The 27,180-nt window shown below is 31.8% G+C and overlaps 2 protein-coding genes across 2 annotated transcripts in view; both read left to right on the forward strand.

The window, feature by feature from the left end:
• Positions 1-2,816, forward strand: part of LOC126892547 (ADP-ribosylation factor 4-like) — a 76,646-nt gene extending 73,830 nt beyond the window's left edge. The window contains exon 2 of the mRNA XM_050662108.1: positions 1,246-2,816. The gene's annotated coding sequence lies outside the window, so the exon portion shown is untranslated. The remainder of the gene's footprint in view (positions 1-1,245) is intronic.
• Positions 84-2,816, forward strand: LOC114334659 (ADP-ribosylation factor 4). Its single transcript, XM_028284756.2, has one exon. The coding sequence runs from the start codon at positions 312-314 to the stop codon at positions 849-851; it is 540 nt and encodes a 179-aa protein (XP_028140557.1). The 5' UTR covers positions 84-311; the 3' UTR covers positions 852-2,816.
• Positions 2,817-27,180: the final 24,364 nt, after the last annotated feature.

Here is a 27,180-nt window from a genome sequence, read left to right on the forward strand (position 1 = left end):
ACTGCGGACACTAAATCCATTCTAACACGTCTGAACGTACCCTAACAAAATTTTTTGACATGACAGCTGATTGGTGACGTCTATCCTTTTGACGTTTAATATTTATGGTACACATCACTAAAGTATTAATCACCACACTTTATAAATTCAAATTTTTAGAGTTGGAATCTACAAAGTTAGTGATAATTAGAACCATTGTGGCATTCAGAAACGGTCTAAACTTTCAATGTTAGCAACCTTTTGTATATAGCTACAATACCGATATAACAGTGAACTGAAAAACTCTAGTGTAGTGATACAAAGCATTTACCATGGGTCTTACCATATCAGCAGTGTTTAATAGGTTGTTTAGTAAAAAGCCTATGAGAATTTTAATGGTAGGATTAGATGCCGCAGGTAAAACCACAATCTTATACAAATTGAAGCTTGGTGAAATCGTAACTACAATACCAACCATCGGCTTCAATGTAGAAACCGTTGAGTACAAGAATATATCTTTCACGGTATGGGATGTAGGTGGCCAGACGAGAATCAGAAAACTCTGGAGACACTATTTCGCCAACACTGATGGACTCATTTTTGTGGTTGATTCCAACGACCGAGACCGTATCGCGGAAGCCGAAGAAGAATTGCACAATATGTTAGGAGAGGACGATTTAAGAGACTGCATTTTGTTAATATTCGCCAACAAACAAGATTTACCGAACTCGATGTCCACTGCTGAATTGACCGATAAGCTTAAGTTGCACACTTTGAAGAATAGGAGGTGGTACATACAAGCCACATGTGCTACTCAAGGGAATGGTTTGTACGAAGGACTAGATTGGTTGTCGAATGAATTGGCCAAGTGAATAGGTAGATGTTGTGAAGAGTAGCTTTTATATTTTTTATTGATAATGTAAAATCCTGTTTTATTTCCCTCAGTTTGGTAGAATTCATACAATATTGCTTCTATGTTGATAACTTTATATGTTTCTATCATTAAAATATGGATAATTTTATCCAAAATCTAGCTAAACCACTATATAACGCGTTGGCTGTGTTACGAGACAAATAGACCTCGTATTATACTAACAGTTGGCTCTGTCGACTATGTTGTAATACACTGTGGCATTACTGGACATATATGCCTCGTAAAGCACTCAATGCAGGCTTATAAATATCTCTAAATGCAGCCAAAGTATTAATCTTAGCTTTAACTCTTGATATTTTTCAGGATTTGTGTATAATTTATTGAAAGTTTAGTTAAATATTACATTTTTCTTCGATTTTGTTCATTTAGGCAATCTCACATTATTTATATGTAACATGTTATTGAATCATACCCGCCATAGCCAATTATATACCCGCCATAGTCTAATTTCAGAGATTATTTTTTTGTTTTATTGACGTGAGTACATTTTTTAAGAAATTCGTTTCAACATTTTTGTCTCTCCTCTATTCATTCATTCATTAAAGCCGGATTTACATATACAAGTACTTGGATCCGAGATATCAGTAGAACTGCGAATTTTTACATTAAATACCAGTGATTCAAAGGAAATATTCATTATATCTGCAATAGCTTCATATGCATTATTTATTTTGTTGATATCACAATATTCCTTGAGTTTACATTCCACAAACATTCAAATGATCAGTAAAAACTAATAAACTGTCCCATCTGTTCTCCAGACAATCTTAGTTCCACTTTTTTTTTTATTTGTAAATTACATGTGCTCTTGTATTGCTACTTGGTTTGTGTTCAACTTCCATCCATGCTCGTATCCAAGTAACAAGAGGCCCTGAGAAGGCGTTTATACTTCTGACATGCACTCTGAGTAGAGTAACTCGAATTCAAGTACTTGTAAGGGCGACTTTAGAGTTACAATCCCTAGGGATTATATCTAATGCCATGGTGTTCAAAATCCTATGCTTAGGTGAGGTGGATTATTCCTTTGTGTCATGTATAGTTTCCTGTATGTCTTTGCTGCTGTTGTGACTCTTTTTCATTTCTTCCTGTCCTTGCACCGAAATTTCGAGTCTTGTTTTGAATTTAATAGTATTTTGTATTTTGACAACGAAACCCGATTTGGGCTTCGAAACGTTAATAAATTCATTTTTTAGTAAAATTGTGGCTTATTTCCCATAAAAAATACGTAATTGTTTTGAATTATTTGCTCAATCTTATCAATTGTTACATTTACATATTTTTTATTTGGGTCGATTTTCTTTGTTTATTCACAAAATTGTTATAACCTGTCTGAGAAATCTTTCAAATGTTTTTTTACATTTCCATTATTCAATATTACACAATATCTCTATTGGGAACGTGCTTAGTTTATCTCTATTAGGAAGACTAGTTTTAAAAACTAAAAATGTTTTCTTCGATAGTAAAATAAACAACCAGTGTTTAACATCTTTGCCACATTTAAAGATATTTATAACACTACGTTGGGTGCGTCATGAGGCATATATGTCCCGAATACCCCCATTTGCCACTGTGTTACGACACAGTTGACGTAGCCAAGCGTTAGTGTAGTACGAGGTGTCCCGTAACACAGCCAAGATGTTAACAATAAACATAAACAAAATACAATTTTGTGCTACTATCTAAATAAGATGTCAATGAGTTATAGAACAAAGAATATTGTATGAATCTATTCGACCATATCATAAACTGACTTTTTCATGTAGTAAACAACGTTTCTGCAACTCCTTCTTCTGTGAATTCACTTTTTGTTCTACCTAGATTTAAATATTTATATAAATAAGTTTCCTATTATATACTATTTACTTTTATTGTATAAATATGTTAATAAATATAATAAAACTAGTATGTTGTTTTTTAAGTACTTTTACAGGAGAGTTTATGGGTGAAGATTATAGTCTAGTAAAATAAAATTACATTACATGTAAATCAAAATGTAAATTCGTACAGGTTGAAACAAGTTTTATATCAAAGTTTAGGTGAGCACAAAAGATATTTTCAAGAAAGTATCCAAATCATACAAGGGGATCATTATTTAAATAATTAAACAGGGGTCATTTTTGCAAAAAAATTACTTTTTTAACTGCTGAGGTCATTCAATTACCAATGAAGGTCTATGGGATTTTTTTCTGCAAAGTTGAAGGGTAAGTCTTTCACATAAGTCTTACTAAATTAAATTTGACCCCCTATTTATTTAAATAATTGTATATAAAACTTTAAAAACAAATTTGCAAAAAATTATTTTTAGCGTTTTAAATAAGCACTATAAAATATCTTATTTTACAGACTAAGTTGCGTTATGTTATCAGTATTAAGCAAAAAAAAAATTGGTCCAAAAATATTGAATATTTTTTGAGATATTGAATTTGTTTTTTAAATGTTACTCTATTTTCTATTGCAAAAACGCGGTTGTTGCCAAAGAAATATTTACCTGTATTAAATCTTATTATTTTTATTTTTATGTATATTTTTGATAAATGTATTGATAAATTCAAATTTCAATTAAACTTCCCCCTAAAATGGCATTTGAAAATTATTCAAATTTGTTTATAATTTGTTTTTTCAATAACGTCGCGGGGATTAAATATTTTGAAATGCCGTTTCGATAATTTTGTTCCTGGGAATTTTTCACTAATTAACAAATTTTTTTGTCTTTTTTTCCTCTTCTTTTTTTTTCTTGGAGTTATATTATTACGGGCCCTTTTAGGGTTAAGTTTCATTAAGAATGTCGAATCTCTAAGTTGTAGATTCTAGACATAAAAATATTAAGATTGGTCTAAAATCACTTAAATAAAATGTGGCTACTTACTGAGTTACAGGGTGTTTTATTTAAAAATTATTTTTACCAATTACTTTCAAATTATTTGACGTATCCTTATCATACTTGGCAGAAAGTGTATGTACTATACAGTCTACTAAATTGTGATAAATAAAAGTTTCTAGCTACTACCAGAGGTGTACGACAGGGGATAGTTAATGGTTGATCCTTCCCAAATTCTACGCCACTGAGGGAATTACTATTTTAGCGAAATTTTTCGATTCTCCAATACTTTTTATGTAAATAATATACTCTTCACTGGTAACGATTAAGTCATTAGTTTTCGAGATCTAGGACGTTAAAAATGAAACGGCATAGTTATTTTGATTCATTCATTCATTCATTTTAAACTTCCAATATCTCTCAAACTGATGGCTTTATCAATACCAATAAAGTTATTTACATACAAAGTATTGGAGAATCGAAAAATTTCGTTAAAATAGTAATTCACTCAGTGGCGTAGAATTTGGGAAGGGTCAGTCATTCACTATCTCCTGTCGTACGCCTCTGGCACTAGCTAGAAACGTTTATTAATCACAATTTAGTAGGGTGTATAATAGCCACGCTTTCTGCCAAGCATGATAAGGATACGTCAAATAGTTTTAAAGTACTTGGTAATAATAATTTTTAAATTTTTAAATAAAACACCCTGTAACTCAGTAAGTAGCCACATTTTATTTAAGAGATTTTAGTTAAATCTTAATATCTTTAGGTCTAGAATCTACAACTCAGAGATTCGATATTCTTAATAAAATTTAACCCTAAAAGGGCCGGTATTAATGTAACTCCAAGAAAAAAAAGAAGACGAAAAAACGACAAAAAATTTTGTTAATTAGTAAAAAATTCCCAGAAACCCAATTATCGAAACGACATTTCAAAATACTTAATCCCCGCGATGTAATTAAAAAAACAAATTATAAACAAATTTGAATAATTTTCAAATGCCATTTTAGGGGGGAGTTTAATTGAAATTTGAATTAATCAATACATTTATCGAAAATATACATAAAAATAAAAATAATGACATCTTAAGCAGGTGAATATTTCTTTGGCAACAACCACGTTTTTGCAATTTAAAATATAGTAATATTTAATAAACAAATTCAATATCTCAAAAAATATTAAATATTTTTGGACCAATTTTTTTTGCCTAATACTGATAACATAGCGCAACTTAGTCTGTAAAATAAGATATTTTATAGTGCTTATTTAAAACACTAAAAATAATTTTTTGCAAATTTGTTTTTAAAATTTTATATACAATTATTTAATTAAATAGGGAGTCAAATTTAATTTAGTAAGTCTTATGTGAAAGATTTACCCTTCAACTTTGCAGAAAAAAATCCCATAGACCTTCATTAATAAGTGAATTACCTCAGCAGTTAAAAAAGTATATGTTTTGCAAAAATGACCCCTTTTTAATTTTTTAAACAATGATCCCCTTGTATGATTTGGATACTTTCTTGAAAATATCTTTTGTACCCACCTAAACTTTTATATAAAATTTGTTTTAACTTGTACGAATTTACATTTTTTTTTTATTTTATTAGGCTATTAGTATTGCCCATGCAAATAATAGCTGATTATATAGGTTTTTCTAATAAGAAGTAGAAGAAGACCACGAAGAAGATGGATTGATGATGTGGAAGAAGATCTAAAGATTCTAGGGGTCAGAAGATGGAAGGAAGTTGCCAGGAATCAACAGGAGCGGCGACTTCTTTGCGAGCAGGCCGCAAGATCTACAACGGATTGTTGAGCCACTTACTTATGATGGTGATAGGTTTTTCTAAATTTGGTCTAAATCCTGTATCGTGTATTTTCTACCATTTCCTAGTATGTTTTATACATTTCTGTCTCTTTTTTGATTGTTTTCTTCAAGTTCCTTTCCAAAATATCTCTAAACATGTCCAAATTTATTGGTTGTATTTTTCTTTGTGGCATAATCTTTCACTTGCTCCCAATATTTATTTATTTACAGCCCCTATGTCCCTTGAAGGCATAGGACTGAAAAAATTAATTTTTCATTACATTTATATTTTCATTTATTTATATAAAATAGATACATTTATTTATAATATGTCTTTCGATATACAGGGTGTAACAAAAATACAGGTCATGGATTAAATCACATATTCTTGGACTAAAAATAGTTCGATTGAACCTAACTTACCTTAGTACAAATATGCACACAAAAAAGTTACAGCCCTTTGAAGTTACACGATAAAAATCGATTTTTTCCGAAATATCGAAAACTATTAGAGATTTTTTAATAAAAATGGACATGTGGCATTCTTATGTCATGAACATCCTAAAAAGAAATTATATGGAAATTTGTGCAGCCCATAAAAATTTTATGGGGGTTTTGTTCCTTTAAACCCCCCCAAACTTTTTTGTACGTTCCAATTAAATTATTATTGTGGTACCCTTAGTTAAACACAATGTTTTTAAAACTTTTTTGCCTCTTAATATTTTTTCGATAAACCAGTTTTAATCGAGATGCGGCTTCTTTTTTAATATGTTTACATAAAACTTTTATGGGGGTTCTGTGCCTTTAAACCCCCCAAATGTTTGTGTACGTTCCAATTAAACTATTATTGCGGTACCATTAGTTAAACAGGATGTTTTTAAAACTTTTTTGCCTCTTATTATTTTTCCGATGAGGCACCTTTTATCGAGATGTGGCTTCTTTTCTAATATGGTTCAAAATATACCCCAAACTGTAATTTATATAAAAAAAATCATATTATTACCAGGTCTCTACAATCGTACGTAACAGTATACAGAATATATTATGGTATATTTGACAAATATTCAAAATATCTCGATAAAAACTAGCCTTTCCAAAAAGTACTAAGAGGCAAAAAAGTTTTAAAAACATTGTGTTTAACTAATGGTACCACAATAATAATTTAATTGGAACGTACAAAAAAGTTTTAAGGGGGGTTTAAGGGAAAAAAACCCCGTAAAATTTTTATGGGGTGCACAAATTTAACTATAATTTAATTTTAAAATTTTCCTGCCATAAGAATGCCACGGTGTCCATTTTCATTAAAAAATCTCTAATAGTTTTCGATATATCGGAAAAAATCGATTTTTATCTTGTAACTTCAAAGGGCTGTAACTTTTTTGTATGCTCATTTGGACTAAGGTAAGTTAGCTTAAAAAAGGTAAAAAAAATATTTGGAAAGCGAGGTCCAGGAAGAAGAAGAACATACTGGTTAAAGAACCTCAGAACCTAGTTCAATACAACATCTTTGCAGTTTTTCCTCGTTGCTGCAGATAAAGTGAAGATTGCCATGTGTACAAATAGATATCTACCAATCTGCTACTCGTTCTAGACAGAACAAAGGAATCTTCCTCGGACACAGGAAAATTTTACTTCTAAACCGGTCAACAATTTCGTTTCAACTTGATTCTGCTCGTAAAGGCCGATTTCACCACTTTACACTGACTTCTCACTTTTCAAAAACTGGACTGCTCTTTCCCGATATTCATCACACAGTGACCATCTTTTCTCTCTCAAATTCCGACTCCACATTCTCATCCCTTCCATCGATCTTTCTCTACCAATCAAAAACAACCCCTCTACCCAAAACTTCCATACTTTCCTTTCCTAAGAACACCAACTTAATTTGTATCCAACTTTCCATTTTGTTAAAATTCTAAGAGACATCAAATTACTATCGTTTTTTCACAAAACTAAACAAAAGGCCTTACATTCTAAACTCAATAAAATTTATTTACCGTTTAAACCTTCTACGAATTATTTACAAAAATCCTATTGATGTTCACAAAACGAAATAACACTTTCCAATATTTTCGAAACATTGTCTGTAAATCCTTTCAAAAAATCTCATTAACGAAAACAACATTAACGATTTCACCTTTCCCGAACCACTGTTTACTAATTAAATTAGACTCTATACAATTTTTGGTCATATACAGGGTGAAGAAAATCTATGATCGTGGTCTCTGATATAAATTTATTTTCTGAAGTTTTCAAAAAAAAAACAATTCTACAACAATACATAGGTGTAATTAAAGCATTGAAGATTGTATTGTACGAAATTGACGGTTAACTTACTTGACCTCGATCTTGTAGACAATGCCACAATTTTAATTGAAAGAAATCTGAGGGTGGTGCTTGTATCCTGGGGATATCAAATTCGGATTTACTTATTACTATCCGTTCTCTAATATTATCTAAATCACGTTTGCTGATGACTAGAGTTCGGATTTAAAAGAATAAAGAAACGCAAAAAAGCGCTTAAAAAGCATAACAATTTTACGAAAAAAAGCATTTTATTATACAAAAAAAGCATGAAAATAAGCATATAAATTTTGACAAACTATTTTTTTTTAAGAAAATATATATGTATAATTATCTCTAGGCTTAGCTTAAGAACTAGTAAAGACCTAGTATAAATTTAATAATAAAATAGAATAAACAAAAAAAATAGATAACGGAAACAAAAATGCTTTAACCTAATTTTATCGACAGGTTTTAGATTAAGGAAAACATATCATTTTTGTTTAAAGCATGAAATAACTAATTACTCATTTAAATGTTCCATCGTAAAGTTTCGGCACCTATCACTTAAAACATTTTTGTATATATCTAAAAGCTTCTTTCAACGTCCACACTGGTTATCGTTGCATACTTATACTTTGCCACTACTGCCGGATCCATATTTATATCTTCAACGTGTTCTCAATTTAAAACTGAAAATATTTTCTTCATCATTTGAAATCCTTTGTTTTTTGTTAATACATCTTTGAATTTTGTTAATACTATCTGACCAATTTTTCCAGGGATACCTTCCATCTTTTTTTCAAAACTGCTTATTTTTTGGACCGACTCAACTAATGACATTTGCTGTTTCTCCAAATATTTTATTGTTTCACTCACAGAACAAAAGTTGCTATTTTATAAATTTGCTAACAGACTCTTCAAGTTCCAATACGAAGTTTTTAAAATTTTCGAAATATTCGGCGTAGTATAAAGCTGCATCTAACCATCTACCCCACCGAGTTAACACTGGTTCCGGTGGTAATGGAATGTTAGTGAATCTGTCTCTAAAAAGTTTCACACTTAAAGGAGCTTTATTGAATTTTTTTTTCCATTTTTTATCAACTCATTAACAAGTGGAAAATGCAGCCGTATGGTCTCAGCAACGCGATTCAGGCCGTGTGCTAGACACGTGTACAGTGAATTAGATTTGGATAAAACACAAGATTATTGATGCCGTTTTGATCATATATGGTGCAGCGTCGAAAAGCATCAATACTATTTTGTTGGTGGGCACAGCCAGTGCCGGTTTAACCTAACTTCGGGCCCTGGGCGCTGAATATTTAGGGGCCCCCTTAATTGCTATTCGTTGTCAGTTTTTTAACAAGAAAGCACATGTATTTATTGTAAAATCCATACTTTTTTTAAACCAAACAAGAAGAATAGCAAACGTAAAAAATATTCCAAAAAATACATTTAAAAATAAAAAAAAACAGAAATTGACATAAAACAACAAGTGACGAACAAAAAAATATATTATAAAAAATACATACTTATGTTTCTCCAGTTCTATTACAATTCAGTTGCTCAAGGGCTTCATTTTCTATACTTAATACAATAGTGACATGCGTCTAGATTTTCTTGACCCTAATTTGGCGTTAAATATATTTTTATTCTTTTTAAAGCCGAAAAAGACCGCTTGCCTTACGCATTAGAAGTTGGCATCGTGAAATAAACTTGCAGTAAAGGTAAAATATTGGGGATTGTTGCCTTTACAATCTTTACATCCTGGATGACACTAAATTTTATAAATATTTATTTAACTTTTGGCATAATGTTATAGAATGAGTAATTTCATTATGCAAGTTCTCTTTGGTTTCATCAACGTCTTTATTATATTTCACACATAAAGTATTAATTGACGTCTTGGCTGCTTCTTTATCTAGCGTAAAAGAACATCTAAAAGCTGATATTACATCCTTGTAGCATTCAATTCACTTTAAAAGATCTTGAGTAATATTGTGGCCTATAACATTAAATACTTCAATTCCGAATCTTTCTTGCCCCTTTAATTGTTTCACTTTCACCTGCTTCATCGAAAAATGTTTTTTCCTTTTTTGTTTTTTGAAGGTCAGTTGTATAGAATATGTTTAAGATATCGTCGTCTTCGTAAAAAATATTTTTGGCTTCTATTAAATTTCGCTTAACATATTTCATACAACATATTTCTTACGTCTACAACAAATCTCAAAATTGGTGTCATTAATTCTACTCCAATTGACACAAGTCCACAATTTCATCACGTTCACGTTTTGCTTGTTGCATTAACTCGTTCCAAAGTTTTTGTCCAAATCACTGTCAATGAAGGTATCCATTTTATTCTGCAATGACTTGGCTTCATTTTTAATTGCTAATTTTTCGTCTCTGTTATTGCTTAACTGGGAAAAATAGGTTCGATGGATCCCTAGAACTTATTGCAAATTTGATGATATAAATAGAATCCTTTTATTTATTCGCATCCTGTTGTAAATGCTCAGCTAAGAAGTAGTCAAATTTAGCCTAGTATTCTTTGACGACTCGTTAAATCATTGGATCAACGGAAAGCTAGTCCTTGAGAAGCAAGTGATTTAGCAGTGACAACAACTCTTCTTAGGACGTTTATCAAAAATAGTCAGCTTCGCGTTCTACTTGCTCTTTCAAGACAGCAGCGTCTATAACTCCAATTATAATCAATGCTTATTGATGATCTTGTTATTAATGTAACCATAGAGTTGTAACCAATTTCAGATGAAATTTACTTTCTTCGTGAGATTTGAACAAACTATTTAAAGGTTTTCAGTAGGTCCATCCAAAAATCAGTTAAATTATTTTTTCAATTGAAAATAATTTGCACGGATAACAATAAACAGTTTTAGCACTTGCGTAGTATATTAGAAAATCTCTCTTTTCTTTGCTTCCATTGAGTTTTTCTCTATAAATTTGCTTTCATTTAATCTTCTATAATAAGCTTTGTCTTCTTCTAGGTACATTTTTTACAATTTTCTAAGGAGTCACTCTTTGGTTTAAAAGTTCATGGTTTTTATAAAGTCATCAGTCTTAAAATCAGATTTCGAAATCGCAGCTATTTCATCGTCGTTTTTTCTATTTTGGAAAATATTCAGATTACTTAGCGGACTTTACTTTTTTATTAATAAAAGGAACGGGTCCCTACGGGCCCCTCTGGGGCCCGGGCCCCTGGGCGCCCGCCCCAAGCGCCCAGTGCATAAACCGGCACTGGGCACAGCCTCGGGAAGATAAAAATTTGTTAAACGTCATTTACGAATCTTGGAACTGTATTGTTATTTATTGCTTTTAATTCTTTTGAGCACACTAAATGAGCACAAGATTTCTGCGTGAAGTACGCCTATGAAGTAATTAGCGACGTATCTTCCACAAATATACGTAGACCGGACAGTATCGTCGCCCTCGCTGGCGAAATTATTCCGATTCGATTTTTTTGCACAAACTTACTCAAAAAGAGGTCCTTATAACATATCCACAGGGTGCCGGGCGGTGCTGTGTCGAAAAATTGTTTAAACAATTTTTTTTTAAACAAATTCACACAAATAATTTTTTCATTTCGAACAAATTTTTTTTAGATAAATTTGCTTATTCTGAGCAAAAAAGGTCTCTCTCAAAAATTGATTGTTGTCGAGTTATATGCGATTAAAAATTTGAAAAATGCGAAAATGGCCATTTTCAAGGCTTAATAACTCGATTAAACATTATTATTATGAAATTCAAAAAGTTACCAAACCAAGTTTCAAATCCCTTCTTCAAGATCCTGAAGAGATTTTTGTAATTATTTTATTAGAAAGCTGTTATTTTTAATTATTAACAATTAGCGCTATAGTCCAGGATTTATCGTCGCCCCCCTTAATGAAATTATTCCGATTCCATTTTTTGCAGAGACTTACTCAAAATGAGGTCCTTATAACATATCCACAGGGTGCCGGGCGGTGACGTGGTCGAAAAATTGTTTAAACAATTTTTTTTAAACAAATTCACAAAAATAATTTTTTCATTCGAACAAATTTTTTTAGATAATTTGGGACATTCTGAACAAAAAATGTCTCTTGTGATTTTTTTCTAAAATTGACTGTTGTCGAATTATACGCGATTTATAATTTGAAAAATGCGAAAATGGCCATATAACTCGACAACAATCAATTTTAGAGAAAAATCACAAGAGACCTTTTTTGCTCAGAATAACCCAAATTATCTAAAAAAAATCGTTCGCAATAAAAAAAATATTTTTGTGAATTTGTTTAAAAAAAATTGTTTAAACAATTTTTCGACCACGGCACCGCCCGGCACCCTGTGGATATGTTATAAGGACCTCGTTTTGCAAAAAAATGGAATCGGAATAATTTCACTAACGGGGGCGACGGTGCATCCTGGACTATAGCCCTAATTGTTAATAATTAAAAATAACAGCTTTCTAATAAAATAGTGACAAAAATCTCTTCAGGACCTTGAAGAAGGGATTTGAAACTTGATTTGGTGACTTTTTGAATTTCATAATAATAATGTTTAATCGAGTTATTAAGCCTTGAAAATAGCCATTTTCGCATTTTTCAAATTTTTAATCGCATATAACTCGACAACAATCAATTTTAGAAAAAAATGACAGGAGACCTTTTTTGCTCAGAATAAGCCAATTTATCTAAAAAAATTTTGTTCGAAATGAAAAAATTATTTTTGTGAATTTGTTTAAAAAAAATTGTTTAAACAATTTTTCGACCACGGCACCGCCCGGCACCCTGTGGATATGTTATAAGGACCTCTTTTTGAGTAAGTTTGTGCAAAAAAATCGAATCGGAATAATTTCGCTAGCGGGGGCGAGGATACTTCTGGTCTAACGTAGATTCGTCCACGGCAAACTAGATGTAATTGTTTCCCACTAGTGTTTTTACTTTTTTTCTGGTTTTATCTTAAATGCAATTAACATACTTTTTCGCAGAGTATTTTTATCCGGCACATGTCTTCGATAGTAGGTACTTTTCCAAAAATGATTTAAAACTTTTATTTTGCAATTTATTTAAAGTGAGATCAATCTAAAATTGCACTACATAGATCAAAATTAACTTTCTGCTGTTCGCAAATGCAAAAAATGATAATAGTATATAAAAAAGCACCAAATAGGCATAAAAATTCAAAAAAGGCATAATAATTTTAAAAAAGCATAAAAAAGGGCTGTCAAAACGACTTATTTTTGATTATTTCGTTCATATTTAAAAAGAAAATAGTCCTGCTTGTATTATTTACCATAAGCATTGTGCTTAGAAATCCGGACTCTACTGATGACCATGATTTTTTTTTTATATTTATCTCCAGGCCATAGTTATTGGCATGTGTTGTATTAACTAAAGAAATTCTTCTATAATTCTTAAATTCGCCGGTCGTGAAGAAGAATGACGTAATTGCAAAAAGCTAAAATTTCTCAGGAGAGCAAAAAAAAAACGATTTTTATAAATATTTCAAATAGGGATTACCTAAATGAGGAGTAATCGTCCAGAAACATCGGTATGGCGTTTATTCTTACAATGGTGGCTTTTATTTTTATCCCTATTGGCATATTGGTTCGAATTTCATTAATTTAATTTAATTCCCCCATTTTCAACCCTATTTACAGTTGCGTCATTCTTCATCTTAAAACTTTTCTGCACAAAAAAACAATTTTTAAATATTTAGTATGCCGTTTATTCTTACAGCGATGGCTTTTATTTTGATCCCTATTGGTCCGAATTTCATTATCTTCATTTAATCCCCCCATTTTCAACCCTATTTAGAGTTGCGTCATTATTCATCTGAAACAAGGTCTAAAATGGCACGTATTTCAATAATGACGCAACTACCCTGTAGTAGCTTAGCACATAGTTACAGTTCTGTCGCTTTTATATTATCTGTACAGAGTAGTTTAGAAGTTTTTTTTGTGTGAATTTGATGGTCTTGGCTGAGCCAATTAGCCAGACATTTTATTTTAAAAACAAACATTTTTTTTTCAATCAGAGGATTTTTTTCTGTATTTCTAAAAATATATGTACATAACAAACTAACATACTACTATCTAAAAAAATACACTGTTTTGGATGTAAATATGTTTTTTTGTATATATTTTTTTTGTGTATATTTTTTTATTATAGGTATTTCTATTTTTTTCTTTTTTTTAATTGTTTTTTTACTACGCTAAGACATAAACCTGATTCAATATCTCGGAGGTTTACATCTTCTTAGTTTTTTTTTCTTTTTTTTCCTTTTTTTTCTCTTTTTTTTTTGGTTTTTTCTCTTTTTTGGTTTTTTCTCTTTTTTTTGTTTTTTTCTTTTTTTCTTGTTCTTTTTTCAATTATAATATACAATAATTACTTAAATCTACAGGGTTAAAAAAATAACAACAAAACAAACATGTTTGTTTTGTTTCAACAAACATGCCTGCTTTGTTTTAACAAAATTACTTAAATACAGGGTTAATTATATTGCTACAATTTATATTTACAGTTTTTGATATGCTCGTAAATTGTATTAATATCTTCAGAAAAATCAAATTGTTCAGGTAGATGGGAAGTGTAATTTTTAAAATATTAAGATTATCATAACTAGGGAGCGGATTTATATGCGAGCAATTTTGATGAAATATGCGCATACATATGCAGTAAAAAATTACGAAATATGCGCAAGATATGCACAAAAATTTAAAAAAATGCGCATTTTGAGAAACCAAATATTTATCTACAATAAAATGAATGTATCTTTTTGATTTTTTTTAATCTTTCCACTGATATCTTTCCACTGATATCTTTCCACTATCTTTTTGATTTTTTTTATGGTATCGCTGTAAATTTCTGGTACGTAATTTTTTTCAATGAACTTTCATCGGGTACCCTTTTCTTGCAATATATTTCCAAAAAAACCTTTAATCATAGGATTTTCCAGTTTTTTTAAATCCTACTTAAATTTATATTGTTCATTGGATAAAGTCATCAACGATTGTCTACTGTCAATGGGTAACTGATCAAAACTACTTTCGATTTGCTCATCTTCTTGCATTTTGACTTATGTAGTTCTGTCCCGACGTGTTGTGTAACCGAAAATTTTCGCAAAGGTGGTATCTACGGCAATAACACATACTTTTTCAAATTGTTTAAACTTAAAATGTTGAGGAATCAGCCAAATATTATTTATTAAAGAAAAAAGAGGAAGTAGGTAAGCAATCTTAAACTCACCATTCTATTACATGCTTTGCAGAATAATTTCCATTGGTGTAAAGAAGCTGGGGATAGATTCTGATCTGGGAATAAACCAGGCTAGAATCTTTCGGCATATTGCACTATTCACAAACAAAAGTACTTTTAAACAAAAACTAAACATTCGCATTGACTGACTAAAGGTGACTAATTGTACTAATTTACGGGATCTGATTTAAATCATATTTAAATTTCCGTTAGAGAATCGTAAAACGATGTTTAGATGTGTAAATATTCTCTTAACAATAATAGGGTATTTAACATCCTACAATCATTTTATGACAGCGTACTAGACGCACATTGTGGGAAAGTGCGGTGTCACATTATGCGTTTTGACCGGATGCGGTGGAAACGCGTCCGTTTCCAACGCAACCGGACCTATCTGTCACACTATGCGTTTAGTCTGGTGCAGTCTGTAAGCCCGTGACGATATCTCAAAACGCATCCGTTTCCAACGCAACCAGACCGACCTGTCACACTATGCGTTTTGACTGGATGCGGTGGAAACGCATCCGGTTAAAACGCATAATGTGGCATCGCACTAAAGATCAGGAGTTTTCTAACAAAAACCGAAAAGGTAGTGAATGAGCCGACTTCAGGTAGTTCTCGAAAAAATATGACAGCATGTGCGGGGGAATATTTTGTGTTGAGTTAAAAAATTTTAAAATTTTTTCGTTTGGACAAAAATGTTTTTAAAAAAGGTACATAATATGCAAACTCCGCCTGCATGACGGCTAGGCGAATTGAGTAGTTTAGCTGTTATGTTGCCGGTCCCAAGCCCGGATAAAGGAGGAAGGGGGAGGAGTAACAACCTCGTTAAAAAACCAGGGTTCATCTGGCCCGGATGATAGCACCCTGTAGGGGCCCCTGCCTAGGGTACAGGCGAAGCTGCTGCCTTGTAGTTAGATGCTGAACCATCAAAGGCTAGAGGAAGAAAACCTTGACAACAAATCACCCGGTCCTCCAGGTTGGGGGTTGAGGCATTGGGCTAACTCCTCAATACTCAGAAAAATCTAGAAATGTTAAAAAGCCATATCTACAGCCTCGGAACGGATGGAATAAAACACGACGACTTGAGCTACGAAAATGGATCAAGAGAGAGGTTTAGACGAAGACCTTTGGGAAGATAGAGATGCGTGGAGATTGGGCATCGGAAGATGTCGGAGGACGTTTTAAACCGATTATATATATACATAATATGCATATTTCTTTAAAAATATGCAAAATTTGGTAAAGTTCTCAAATATGCGAAATATGCCAGCATTATGCATTTAGCATAAAATCCTCTCCCTAATCATAACATTTGTTTATATTCACTGATTGATGGGAACATTCGAGTAGAATATGTAGTAGATCACCTTATTTTCCACACTCACAGTTAGGTGACTCTGTGAGACCCAAACTGAACATATGAAGGGGAGTAAGAGGGTTATTACATCTCAATTTATTTATAACTCTTATGAAATGGCGATTTGATACAGAATGAAACCATCTTTTTATGAAAATTTCAGGCTGCATTTGTTTGTAATTACTTCCAGTTCTCGCGTGTTTCGATAATACGTTTGCCAGTTTTCTTTTTGATGTCGTTTACTAATAATATCAATATCCGAAATGGGTGATAAGTTCGAGGCAGGTTCTTCGCCTATTTCTACGGCGGATTTGGCTAGCCTGTCTACTATTTCGTTACCCCTAATGAATTCTCGTTTAGAAGTTAATTACGCAATAAACAGGAATCGACAAAATTTGCAGTTACGTCATCCTTCTTCCGGAACGGCGATACCGTAAAATGGGGTTACTTTGATCGCTGGGGTGAATTTGACCAAAAACATAGAAAACGATCTATTGTGATATACTTCAGCCACCCTATATAATTTTTAAAATTATTTTTAACGATTCAAATTTATAAATATCTAAGAATTCATTTTTAAATAAAAAAAAAAGAATTAATATTCCAAGGGTTGTTAAATCCACCGATATAACCAATTAAGAAAAAATGGTTTAAAAAACGGTCAAATTAACCCCACCTAAAATAAAAATAAGTTTAACAGGCAAAAACCATATACGGTCAACTTCCCCCCAAATGGGGTGAACTTGACCAACTTTTTATTTTTGAAGTTATACTTCTTTACGGGCGTAATGACGGTGAAATTTTATATGGAAAACCTAGCGACCGGGCGCATGCGCATTATAACTTTGTTCTGATTGGATGTTCAAATGACATGACAAAAATTATCCAATATGGCAGCTGTGGGACTGTGGTTTGGTTATAATGTATGCTTGTTGCGTTTTAAAATTTGTAGGAAGAGAAACAACAAACAAAAAGTTAGTTAATGCCTTTTTAAATAGTTTTCATATTATATTTTTGGACTTATTTACATAGAAGAGATGATTGTTGCATGCCAATGTGAAAGCTCATCAAACTGTGACTAATGAGTGCCGCAGATCTCGCTTATTCAAAGCTAAAGAATCTTTCACTGGTAAGTGTTTTATAAATAGTTGATCAAATTTTGTTGTGATATTTGAACATAGCCACTTTGCACGACGCAAGTGATTGCGAAATTTATTAGTCGTTATACGGGCTCCGATACCTACCTTGAACCTACCAAAATACATAAGTAGTATGTAATACTTTTATTTACATAATTTGATTACCATCAAAATTTCTATCAACATTCACCTAATATATTGTTTTCTTACTATATGTTTTGTTGTATTTTTTCAATTCTAAATCATTTCAATTCAAAATCAAAATAATTTGATTTACATAAGTTAAAAATGTCAAAAGGTTAATCTGTTTAGTTAGACGATCTTCGCATATAATGACAAGCTGTCTCTGTGGCGAAGTTTTAATGCGAGTGAATCCCAATACAACGCAAATACCAGCCGCTTGGTAAGTTGGTTCGAATCCCAATAGAAACTTTTATTTTTTTATTTTTTTTATACATTTTATGATTGTAAGTATATTTATTATATAATTTTATTTTCAGAAAATACGTATTTAGTTAAAAATTTTTCCGACAATTAATGTTCAGAAATCATTTGTGGCATTTTTAATAAGTTTGTGTGTGTTTTATTTTTTTATTATTTTAATTTTTGGCACTGTTTTAATAAAAATGTTTGAGAAGTAGTAAGTATAAATTAATTTAATATTTAAATAAAATATAAATAAAAAGTATATTAATTTCGTTTATAATCATATAATCATATAATAGAAGTATAACTTCTTACGTGCGTACAAAGTACACACACATTCTTTTTTTTTTCTAAGTCATGATTATTTTCTTGTAATTATAATCTAAGCTACTGAAAGTAGACGCCTAAACCCATAACATATTTGCATATACAAAAATGTAGCAAAATTTAAAATATGATTTTTATAGGATTAAAGTACAAAATCGGTCAAAGTCACCCCATTTTACGGTATGTGGATTGTTCTTATCAAATAGGAAGAAAGTACCCATAGGCGTAACCAGGATGATCCTAAGGGGGGTTACAACTAACTGAAAGGAGGGGGGGTTACAACTACTGGAAAGTCTCTGAGGGCTATGGTGTTAAGCGTATAGAGCTCAAAGTACATCCCAATGGGGGGCTTATAACCCCCAAACCCCCCCGGTTACGCCTATGAAAGTACCTAGGTCACACTACTTTTTATTATTATAACAATTGCTTTTTCTTTCAATTTTTTTTGTATTGGTAAATTTGCCCTGTTTTAAAAGCGTCATAATTCATATATTATTTTCTAAAAGCTTCATTTTGCGTTTTAGCTTCATTTGCTTAGCTTAGCTTTTGCTTCATTCACTCTGTAGTGAATAGGATTGCAAGTCTCTTTTTAAACAACATACCTATTAGAAATACCAAAACAAATTGCACCTAGATAAACGATTTGTTTTTATGTTCTATCTGTCCTAGATATAAAATTAATAAAGATGGAAAACATATTAAGTTGTGAGATAAAAAGGAATGAAAATGGAATTAGTGGAGGTGAGAAATTTAGCGATAAAAACCTATAAATTTATATTCTATTTATTGTTTCCCACCTTTAGACGTATCGAACGAGTTTGGCAACTGCAACTGTGAGAGTGACAGTTTTAGTTGACATACTCCTCTGATACGTCCAAAAATGGAAAACAATAAATATAATGTAAATTTATTAGCTTTTCTCACTAAATTTCCCACCTCCACTTGTTTCATTTCTTTTTAATTCACAACTTAGGAAAAACTTTGCTCTCCTAATATGTTTTCTATCTTTTCCGGTATTTTGCCGGTTATTAGCACGCTCATCACTGTATTCGCGGTGTGCAAGTACTTGGAAGGGAATTGAGAAACGATCGTGCGAGAATAGCGGAGAAATATTGCAACTTTCTTAAATAATTCATATTGTCAATTGAAATTGTCAAATTGACGTACATTTCATATCTATTGTCATTGAAGAAGAAAAATTATATGTTGCTCCACAATATTGATATGATATGCAATTATTATATAAAGGTAAATTTAATTAATTGTATTTTGCTTGCAGTACTGCATTTTAATAACTAATTTTATTTACTACATACAATTGTTTACGTTTTAATAACATAACCTGAATCTTATTTTTTCTTCTTATTATTTTTTTGGACTATGGCCTTGACAATTATCCAGTAACCAGGACTAATATAATTGGTCAATATAATTAAAAGTGCGAATAAAGTTGCATAGCGTAGACATAGGTGTCGCTTTTCCGAACTTGCACGGTCCCAATAGGTTTAAAGCTTGTCACAAAATATTTGTCATGTCCTTGGACCTACTTAATACATAAGGTACTAGTACACATTAGAAGACCAAAAATAATCATTTTTTTTCAAGAATTTTTTTCTCTGTAGGTTTACTAGTAATTTAAAAATTCGCGCATATATTAAACTACCATAAATGTTTACTAAATGGCGAGGCAATCATAAAACCAAACAAATTGTTAAACGCATCAGTGGAGTTATTTCAACAGGCATTTTGCGTACCTATAGAGAGTAATTTGTTTGGTGAAGTCTGTTTCGTCAAGACCTTTTGTCACATCTGTAGAACCTTAAAAAATCTGTATAATATAATCTATGTAATCCCTGTGGACCTTGTATGTAATCTATAACTCTTGTTGAACTATCAAAGACTTTGTTTCTTAGTTATCGTCTGCATTTCTTAATTACATCTATATTTCTGGGTAACCAACTTACCCCAAAAGATTTCTTTGATTTTAGATTCGTTATAACGCGTCTGAGTAACGTAAAAATATAGATAAATCATGGAGAGTGTTGCCTAAAAACTTTCCTAGTCTATAAAAAGAAAAAAGCAATTATGCAAAGCAAGCCGGTTGCAGCGAAAGGGGAACTTTTTTATTTACGACATCCATAATCATAATTTACACAGTTTAAAATTTGTATATCAATTCGCTCGCAGGCTGTTTGATAATGTTCATCATTCTGGCAAAGCAAGCCAAGAAGTTTTCTACCACTCGATTAGAGTTCCTTATCTACCCACAACAATCCAGCACTCGGCACAATATTGGTTCAGCCCGAAACAAGATTACGGCCATATGGGTTTCATCGCAAAATGAACGGAATTTCCTGACCCTAAACGTACAATCTGAATGATTGATGACCGCTGCATACAATATGCAAACGTTATTGAACGTTTCTCTTTCGCTCGCATCCATATTAGACCAGGCGGATCTGGTTTGAGGTGGATGCGAGAGGTGGCATTCGGATTTTTGCAGAAAAAGTTAGCTATGTGATAACTTCAGTAGGTAATAGGTAATAATAATTGACTTATCGTCCCTCTCAAATATGTCGTTAATATTATAGTCCATTCTTTCACGGTTTTTGCTCTAAATTTTAAAGAACCGCTTGGATTGACATGAAATTTGACATACGTATAGCTTATATGTCAAAGAAAAAAAGTGATATTGTGCCGATGTGTGCTTTTGCCCTGGGGGTGACTTTCACCCCCTCTTGGGGGTGAAAAAATATATGTCCAAACTAAGTCCGGAAATGGGTAAACTGACTAATTTTAAGTAACTTTTGTTCTATAGAGCTTTTTCGCCAAGTCAACACTTTTCGAGTTATTTGCAAGTGAATATGTTAATTTTTCAACAAAATGACCACATTTTTAGACGGTTTTTCGCAAATAACTCAAAAAGTAAATATTTTGTCGAAAAAAACGTTCTTAGCAAAAATATAGCCTATAAAAAAATAAAAAAAACGGTGTACGCGTTAGGTCACTGGATCTCGTAGAACCAGAGTTATAGCCAATGAAAAATAGATTCATATTCACCAAATTTCAAATAGAATAATTCGACGTGAAATATCCAAAAAATTAAGCACTTTTTGGGGAAAACCTATTATAACTTTTTTAAAGTGTTTAAAAAAAGCTTTATTTCTGTTTTTACAAAAAGTTTCTAGCATTAAATTTAAGCAAGTTACGCTCAAAATAAAGTTGGTCCCTTTTGTTTTTGCAAAAAAAAATCGGGAAGACCACCCCCTAATTAGAAACTTAAATTAAATTAATCGTTACCGCTCCACAAATTATTTTACTTATGTTGTGTTTATATGATCTGTAAGTTTCATCGATTCAAAGTGCTTCTTTTTGAAAAAATTTGGTTTTAAATTAAAATTTTTAAAAATTTAAATTTTGAAAAATATGCTTTTTTTCAAAATAACTTAAAAATTGTTAGAGATACCAAAAATCTGGAAAAACAAAAAAAGTCAGATTTGCTTTTCTGAATATCATGTATTTTTTTGTTTTTCTGTTAGACAAAAATTGATTAAGATTTGGTGTTTCTAAATTTGCATACATTCGTGATCAGTGACTCGTTCAACCCCTTTTAACTACAGCCCTTTCAATAATAAGGACTTTGAACCGATGAAACTTACAGATCATATAAACCAGTCTCGTACGATCATTCATATCGAGTACACGTATAATTACAGGTGCTTAAGTAGTGATTAAGACAAGTTTTTTGTGACAATTAATAATAAACTAATTTCATACCGGGCTAAATTAATAAAAAACCCAGTGTTGTGAAGTGTTTATTGTTGTTTTTGTTTTGTGTTTTTATGGTGGGAGTTTACAATAATGGATGAAAACTCTCCCCCTGATAAAGGGGGAACCCAAATCATGGACCAGGAGGAAGAACGCGAAAAGACCAAAGATCCAGAAAAAGAAATCAAGCTGTTCAATCTACAAAAAGGATATCTCTATACAGATAAGGTATATGTATTCATTGAGAAAATAAATGAGGAGCAGATTGGAAAAATTCACCCTATGCAGGTAGGTCACCTTTTTCATAAAAAATTAGGAATTAAAAACATTCTTAGCATCGACCGAGTAGGAAAAAATAGGGTAAGAGTACAACTTAAAAGCCCCAAAGATGCAAATTATCTAGTTAAGAATGAGAATTTAAAAGAGGAACAACTAAAAGCATACATTCCAAATAACCTGCTACAAAGAAAAGCAATTATAAGAAACGTAGATACTGCTTTCAGTGAGGAATATCTTTTCGAAAATATAATATCCAATATATCAGTAACACAAGTTACTCGACTCAAAAGGAAAGTTGACATAAACGGAGAAAAAGCATATATACCTAGACAAATGGTATTACTTACTTTTGAAGGCAATATTTTACCTAGATATGTATATATAAACAGCGTGGCCTGTTCTGTAGAACCGTATGTGCATAGAGTTGTTCAATGTTACCGGTGCTTGCATCACGGACACATTTTTCGTAATTGCAATAGTACAAAAACGAGATGTATTAACTGCTCACAAGAGAAAAACGATGATCATAACTGTAGAGACCCGAAAGACAGTTATTGTATACACTGTAAAAACTTCGAGCACAAATCCATATCCAAACAGTGTCCAAAATTTAAAGAACAATACGAAATTAAAAGACACATGGCAGAAAACAATTTAACTTTTTTGGAAGCAAAGGACAGTCTTAAAAGATCATATACATCTGCTGTTACTACAACGAATAGATTTGAAGCATTAGGTACGATAAATAATGAAAGTTTTCCACCCCTTCCAAGGCAAAACAATGTCAGACATAATATTTTTAAACCATCCACATCCAGTATCCAACAACAAACACAAAAAGTAATACCAAGTCAACCTGAAACTTCTTCTCAATATAAAAAGAGGAAAGCCCAATCTCCTTTAGCTGAAGAAATGTTCCCTTTTCAGTTTGGACCAAAAAACCCTCTGCCACCAAATGTTTTACACAGTTCCGATTCTGATCCTAACACAGATGAATTTATTAATATGTTTTTCAATTTTTTAAAAAGTGTACTCAAAGAGTTTGATTCTTTTAACGATTTAGAAAGATTAGATAGAGCTTACATATATGATAAAATTATTAAATATAACAAACTTAAATAATGGATAATAAAATAAAAAATAAGATAAAGATTTTACAATGGAATGCGCAATCGGCTGTAGCTAATAAATTGAGTTTAGTTAAATGTTTAAATGAAAATATCATCGATATTGCCTTAATTTCAGAGACATGGTTTAAGCCAAATAAACAATATAATTTCAAAGGCTATAAAATTATACGTAAAGATCGCCATGATGGTTATGCTGGTGTCGCAATCCTTGTCAGAAATGTATTTCGTTTTAAAGAAATTTCAATTACAAAAAATTTTAACAAAAATATTTTGATGTGTGGAATACAGATATTGGACAACAGTGAAATAACACTAACATGTTTCTCGATATATTGCCCACCAGATATACGAACAACAGTTGCAGACTGGGAGGCAATTCTTAACTGTACCAAGTCTAATAGCATTTTTGGAGGAGATTTCAATGCGCATCATCAAACATGGGGATCTTACAAAAATAACAGCAAAGGCACGCAAATAATAACCGCTGCAGACAACACAGAATTAGTACTTTTAAATACCGGAGACCCCACAAGGTTCACAAATAATGGGAATAATTCAGTCGTGGATTTAACTTTTGCAACTCCAGACATAGCAATTAATTGTGCATGGGAAACCTTTCCTGATGTACTGGGCTCAGACCATTTTCCAATTATTATAGAAATTAATAAAGGAATGGAAAGTAGAGACATCATAATACAACCTAAAACAAAATGGAACCTAAATAAAGCAGATTGGAGCTTATATCAAGAAATCGCGGATACATACTTCTCACAACACATTAAAAATAACAACAGCGTAGAACATAAGTACAACTTATTAGTTGAAGGGATAAATAAGGCAGCCAATGCCTCCATACCCATCTACCAACCTTTTAAAATGAGCAAAAAAACCTCTCTTCCACCATGGTGGGATCAAAGCTGCGAAGATGCTATTAAAAAAAGAAAACAAATGCTCAAAACATATAAGCAACAAAGCACCATGGAAAACTATATGAAATGTAAAAACGAAAATTCAAAAACCAAGAAGTTTTTAAAATATAAAGCCAAATTATATTGGCAGCACTGGTGTGAAAACTTAAATAAAAATACACCATTGACAACTATATGGACACAGGCCAGAAAAATGAATAGAAGATCTGGGGAAGTTAATACATCGGGGAATTATGAATGGCAAGAACAATTTCTAGATAAAATTTCGCCAGCTAATGCCTTGAATGATACATCACACATTTTCACAAAACAAGAACAAAATAATACCAATCATAAAATCTTCTGTGAACCTATCAGTCTGCCAGAATTAAACTATAACATAAAAAATAGAAAGAATACATCACCTGGTTATGATGATATTAGATATCCTATGATATACCAACTACCAAACAATGCCAAGATGTTTCTAATCAAAATCCTAAATGACATCTGGATTAATGGGGAATGTATAGAAGAATGGAAAAAGACTATTGTAATACCCATACACAAACCAAACAAAAACCCCCACTTATGCGATTCATATAGACCTATTGCACTTATGCCATGTATACTCAAGATTTTTGAAAGAATAATTAAAAACCGACTGGAATGGTGGTTAAATACAACTGGCTCTCTGCCAACCACACAATACGGTTTTAAAAAAGGGTTTGGCACCATTGATGCGGTGACACACTTAGTTACAGACATACAAATATGTTTAACTGAAAATGATTACAATGGCACGATGTTTATAGATGTTAAAGGTGCATATGACAATGTCAACTGGTTCATTCTACGGGAAAAAATGATACAATTACAAATACCTCAAGAAGTTGCTAACACCATATGCAAATTGTATATAAACAGGCAAGTAGGACTCAGAGGATGTGATGGCTGTCAAGTGAAATACCAAACTGCAAATTTAGGGTTGCTACAAGGATCTGTTCTTGCACCACTACTCTTCAATATATATACCACTAATTTACACTCCTCCATATCTACATCAACTATGATACAATATGCCGATGATTTTGTTGTTTATACACGTAGCAAACACCTCGATGAATGCATCAATCGTTTAAACTCCAGCACAGAACTCTTTTTAAGATCCATAAATGATTTAGGACTACAAATCTCCGCTGAAAAATCCAAAGTCGTTATCTTCACCAGGCATAATGTGAAACCAATGCAGAAAATTAAAATAAATAAAATAGAATTTCCAGTGGATACCAATGCCAAATACTTAGGAGTTATATTAGACAGAAAACTGACCTGGAAACCACACATTGAACAAATAGAGATAAAATGTAATAAAGGACTAAACTTCCTAAAATCCATCATGCGAACTTGGTGGGGAGCAGAACCTCAAACAGCACTAATTTTCTATAGAGCTTACATAAGATCAATAATTGATTATGGTTGTACACTTTATGGCACGGCCAATAAAACCAATTTACGTAAGCTGGACATAATACAAAACAAAGCACTTAGAATATGTCTGGGAGCAATGAAATCTACACCAGTTGAACCATTAAGAGCTGAAGCAATCGAACCTCCATTAGAACTGAGAAGATCATTTTTAGCTGAAAAAATGATTATTAAATCACTAAAGAAAAATTCACCATTCATTAGTAGCATATACAAGTTAAACGAATACGACTTAACTAAGCCTTTTTGGATACATAAGAACTCTCCTCCTATTTGTGAAGCATTAAGAAACGTGACCCTACAACCACAAACAAAGGTAGAGATCGATTACTTTGTTCACTTTGTTGTATGTGATGTGAATATACCCCATTACTCTGAATTAGCATCATCTAATAACATAGTTATTAATCAAATTTTAGACCAACATCCAAACTATGTCACAATATACACTGATGGATCAAAAAACACTGACGGCACAGGTTGTGCCTTCGTAATACCTAAACGTATACAAAAACACTATAAGCTACATAAAAATACATCTATCTACACAGCCGAGGCAATAGCAATTCTAAAAGCACTAGAATATGTACAACAGGAAGAGGAACAGAATGCCATTATCTTCTCCGATTCACTTTCAGTTCTTAAAATTCTAAAATCCAACTCAAACACAACAAATGATATTATCTTTAACATTCAAACAATTATTAAAAAATTGCAAGATCAAAATAAATTTATAAAATTCTTCTGGGTTAAAGCACACGTAGGAATAACAAACAATGAAATTGCAGACAAAATTGCCAAAGAAAGCATAGAAATGGGGGAACAGATAAATTGCCAATTAACTACGGATGAACAAATAAGCATATCAAAACATAAAATGATGAGAAAATGGTCCTACTTCTGGCAAGAATACACATTTACAAATCCAACACGTTACACCAGAATAGAAACCAAATTGAGGAAAAAACCTTGGTACAATAAGTTCGATTACAATCGCAAAAGCATAACCACTATTAGTAGAATGAAGTTTGGTCATGCGTGTTATCCAGCACACTTACATAAAATCAAAATACTTGAGAGTGATCTTTGTGAATTTTGTAATAAAATCGGTGACCTGGACCACATATTTTTTGATTGCCAAAAATATAGGGCTCAATCCAATGAGCTGTTCAGAAAACTTCTAAAATTGAACATTGAAAGCCCATATAACATAATGCATCTTCTTGCTTTAGACAGAAAAGAAATTTACGATTGTCTGTTATATTTCGTCAGAATAACAAAAATACA

The sequence above is a fragment of the Diabrotica virgifera genome, chromosome 9 (assembly GCF_917563875.1).
Source record: "Diabrotica virgifera virgifera chromosome 9, PGI_DIABVI_V3a".
NCBI lineage: Eukaryota > Metazoa > Arthropoda > Insecta > Coleoptera > Chrysomelidae > Diabrotica > Diabrotica virgifera.

Bases quoted from the DNA above. Each gene is read 5' to 3' on its own strand.
- LOC114334659 (XM_028284756.2), top strand. From the start codon at position 312: ATGGGTCTTACCATATCAGCAGTGTTTAATAGGTTGTTTAGTAAAAAG.